The sequence below is a fragment of the Acanthamoeba castellanii genome (assembly GCF_000313135.1).
Source record: "Acanthamoeba castellanii str. Neff unplaced genomic scaffold scf7180000084773, whole genome shotgun sequence".
In the NCBI taxonomy this organism is placed as follows: Eukaryota; Discosea; order Longamoebia; family Acanthamoebidae; genus Acanthamoeba; species Acanthamoeba castellanii.
Window position 1 is genome coordinate 18,120 of NW_004457270.1, and position 3,389 is coordinate 21,508.

Genomic DNA, 3,389 nt, shown 5'->3' on the forward strand with positions numbered 1-3,389 from the left:
TTCAATTCAAGTGCATCAGTGCCAAATTGCATCCTTAGCCTGTGTAGTAGCAGAGCAGGCCATGGCAAAGACCTTGTGGTCACACTTGAGACTGGCAACCACTAGTTCCTTGCCCAAGCAGTGGAACAGCCAGTGATAAACCACACATTGTTGAATTGATTTCCTGGCTGCTCATCCACTACACTAAGGAATCTCATTACTTGCCAACACACCCAAGGACAGCCATATGTCACATTTTTGCTGCTGCATGCCAACCATGTGCAGAAAAAACTGGCAGCCCCCCTGCAGCACCCTTTATTTAGGTGTGTCTATGTGCACCAACCCACACCATGTGGCAAGGGAGGTGCACAAGGACATTCTATGGCTCATTCAATCTCCCAACAGAAAGCCACAAGAAAACTGGGCTTAGTAGGCAACTTGCAAAGGGGTGGTGTAAGCAAGTTAGGCAGGCAACTATGATTCCCCCCCCATCTGCAACAGCCAGAAAAAAAATGGCCACTCTTGGTACCAATGATGGGGACAGTGTTTTCTGTTTGTTCCTGGTGTAGCCAAAGCATGACCTGCCAAGGCACCTCCAAGACAGTCATCCTCTTGGAACCAACCACCTGGTATGACATGACAGGTGCTGGGTTGCATGTCATGGCTGTTACAAAAGGGGTCACAAAGCAGCACCAGCCACTCATCCACTGTCAATGAACTGACCCACCCCTCACCAGCATTGCCTTGGTTGTAGCAATGAGCATCAGCCAAGGCCCAGTGGTGTGTGCAATCCATCTTGGCCTGTTGAGACACCTTCAGGAATGCCTCCTCTGTCCATGGTCCTGGTGGCTCTGTAGCCATTGCAACACACAATGTCTTTGATCCTTAACCTGGCCTGCTTTGCTTGTGCACATGCCCAGGACAAAGCAAGCCCACCTGGTGTGCCTTGATGTATACCTGCCTCTCTGGTGCAAGCACAAATCATTGTGCACCCAGCATTGGGGGGGGGGTGAGTGGTCATCAATGTTCTACTGCCATCATGCTTTGTTTCACTCCCTTCATGATGATTGCTGTCTCACATCCATGACCACTCACCAAGGTTGCCTCAGGGGATGTGTGTGCATTATGTGGCGTGCCATGCAGTACAAAGAAAATATACAGAACAAGTAAATTTACCTATCGGGCTGCTGAGCCCAAAAGGCTGAGGAAAAGAGGTATCAGTTTTCCCGCCGCTGTGCAGATAAAACGGACTGTGTTTTTGCTTTTCTAATTTTTTCGTACACAGCATGGGCGCAGCGGTACTTTCTTCCTCGTCGTTCCTGCTCTCCTGCTTGCTGGTCCTCGTCTTGGGCCTCGCATGTCCCTCCCGCGCCAACGAAACCCGTTCCTGGACCGGCCAGTTCAAAACCACCGCAGCCGAGCACTTGGCCGTGGCCATCTCCCTCAAGTTCAACTCGACCTCCCCCGCCTACTCCGTCATCTCCACGACCACCATCAACCACCTCCGCGTCAACAACTCCGACCCCGCCCAACTCCGCTTCGACCACTCGCTCACCCACCCCGTGGGCAACAACGAGGAAGGTTTCGTGGGACCGACGCACACCGTCCTGCCGGCCCCGGCCAACACCTCCCTGCCCCGCACCTTCGTCGACTACTTCGGCCCTTGCGAGCTCGTGGACATGTTCGGCGTGCCCCTCGACGCCCGGGCGGCTTTCAGTGCCAACCAAGTGATCGAGGTCAACGCGACCGTTCGGGTCGACCTGACCGACGTCGTCTCGGTCGTCGCCAAGGAAGCCGTGCCCGTTCCCTCCACCCGCACCCAGTACTTCTCGATCGACCTGCCCAACAACGTCAGCGAGGTGGTCATCCTGATTAATAGCTCCGACCATCACACCAATCGGTCCGTCGGTTCGGTCTTTGACTTGCTGACGATCGGATGCGGGGCCGACGCCCAGATGGTCAACTTGGACAAGGCCAACGCCAGCTCTACGCTCGCCGTCGTGCCGTTCGAGAAAGGCGGTCGAGTGTTCATCACTCTTCAGATGGCCGGGGGCGTGCCCCTCCCGAAGGAGCCCTCGTTCTCGTTCTCCTTCGAAACGAAGGACAAACATGATGCTGACGACGACTCCGACTTCTGGAAGCCGTGGGTCATCGGTGTGATCGTCGGCAGTGGCGTTGGCATTGCTGTTTTCGTCTTTGTGGTGATTGGCGTGGTTGTCTGGATGGTCCGCAGCAGGCGCGACTACCAGCTCGTCAACTAAAACAATCAAAAGACACACTGCGCACTGTTCTGCAGTTGAGCATTTTGAGGGTCTGCAACAGTTTCGCTATCTCCCACAACACCGCCCACACTCTCCCTCCACACGCCAGGCCAACGAACAATCCACAGCGATGGCGACCGGCGACAAGAAAAAGCCGCTGCACAACGTACGATTAGAGACGAGCCACTTCACTTCTCCCCGAGGCAGCTGGAAGGGTACATCCGCGCCCAAGGGATGACCACCCACACCGGTACACACAATCCCCATCTCCCCACGCGCACCACAACTCAACACTTCCTCGCCGCGGTGTTGCGTACGCAGTTCTCTCTCCTGCTGGCCATCGAGTGAGTGGCGCACTCACCACCCTGCACACAACGCACCCCGCACGCGCGCGAGCAGAGTTTCTGGTGCGGGAACTGCTGGTGCTGGCGGACAAGGTGATGCGCGAGAATGGCGGAACACGCATCACCCCGGGCTATCTGCACCGCGCCGTCCACAACGAGGAAAGCATCAATGCCCTCTTCCTCTTCCTGATCACCTCCACGCCCTCAACGTCTTCGTCTTTGCCGTCATCATCTTCAACGTCGTCAACTCCTCCACCTTCTTCTTCTTCTTCCCATAGGCCTTTGTGAGTGTTTGTAAAAATGACTGTGGCTAACCCAAACCCTGATTAATGGGACTAACATACACCGCACCGCCAATTGCTGGGATTATCCCTTTATTACTTGTTTACACTGCTCACGCAGTGGCTCACTGGGCAGTAGTGACGTCGTCATAGTCGGTGCCGAGCGAGATGCTCTTCCACTCCTCGATCAGAGCAAGAGACGACTCGCACTTGGCCTTGATGATGTCGTAACAGTCCCGGCCGAGGGCCAGGCGCGCAGGTATCTCGGTGCGTCCGGCTGCCAAACCGGACAGAGTGAGCACGTCGACGATGCGCTGGGCGGCCTTGGCTGGGTCACCAGACTGCTTGCCATGGGTGCGTTCGTGCCAGGCCGCGACGCCACCAGCAGGCGTCTGATCGTAGTCGGCGATGTGTTGCTGGGCGGAGGCCAGGTTGGTTCCCTCCTTCAGTAGGGCAGTGCGGAAGACTCCAGGCTCGATGACGGTGACCGGTATGCCCAGCGACGCTACCTCGTCCCGCAGCGC

At 56.2% G+C, this 3,389-nt stretch overlaps 2 protein-coding genes across 2 annotated transcripts; one reads left to right on the top strand and one right to left on the bottom strand.

The window, feature by feature from the left end:
• Positions 1-1,265: 1,265 nt before the first annotated feature.
• Positions 1,266-2,240, top strand: ACA1_273220 (uncharacterized protein; the record flags this gene model as incomplete). The annotated part of the gene is made up of 1 exon (XM_004333816.1): positions 1,266-2,240. The coding sequence occupies one exon, from the start codon at positions 1,266-1,268 to the stop codon at positions 2,238-2,240; it is 975 nt and encodes a 324-aa protein (XP_004333864.1).
• A 750-nt stretch (positions 2,241-2,990) lies between these two features.
• ACA1_273230 (uncharacterized protein) lies at positions 2,991-3,362 on the bottom strand (the record flags this gene model as incomplete). Its single annotated transcript, XM_004333817.1, has 1 exon — positions 2,991-3,362. A coding segment is annotated over one exon (372 nt), but the record flags the coding sequence as incomplete, so codon positions are not given.
• Between the last annotated feature and the right edge of the window lie 27 nt (positions 3,363-3,389).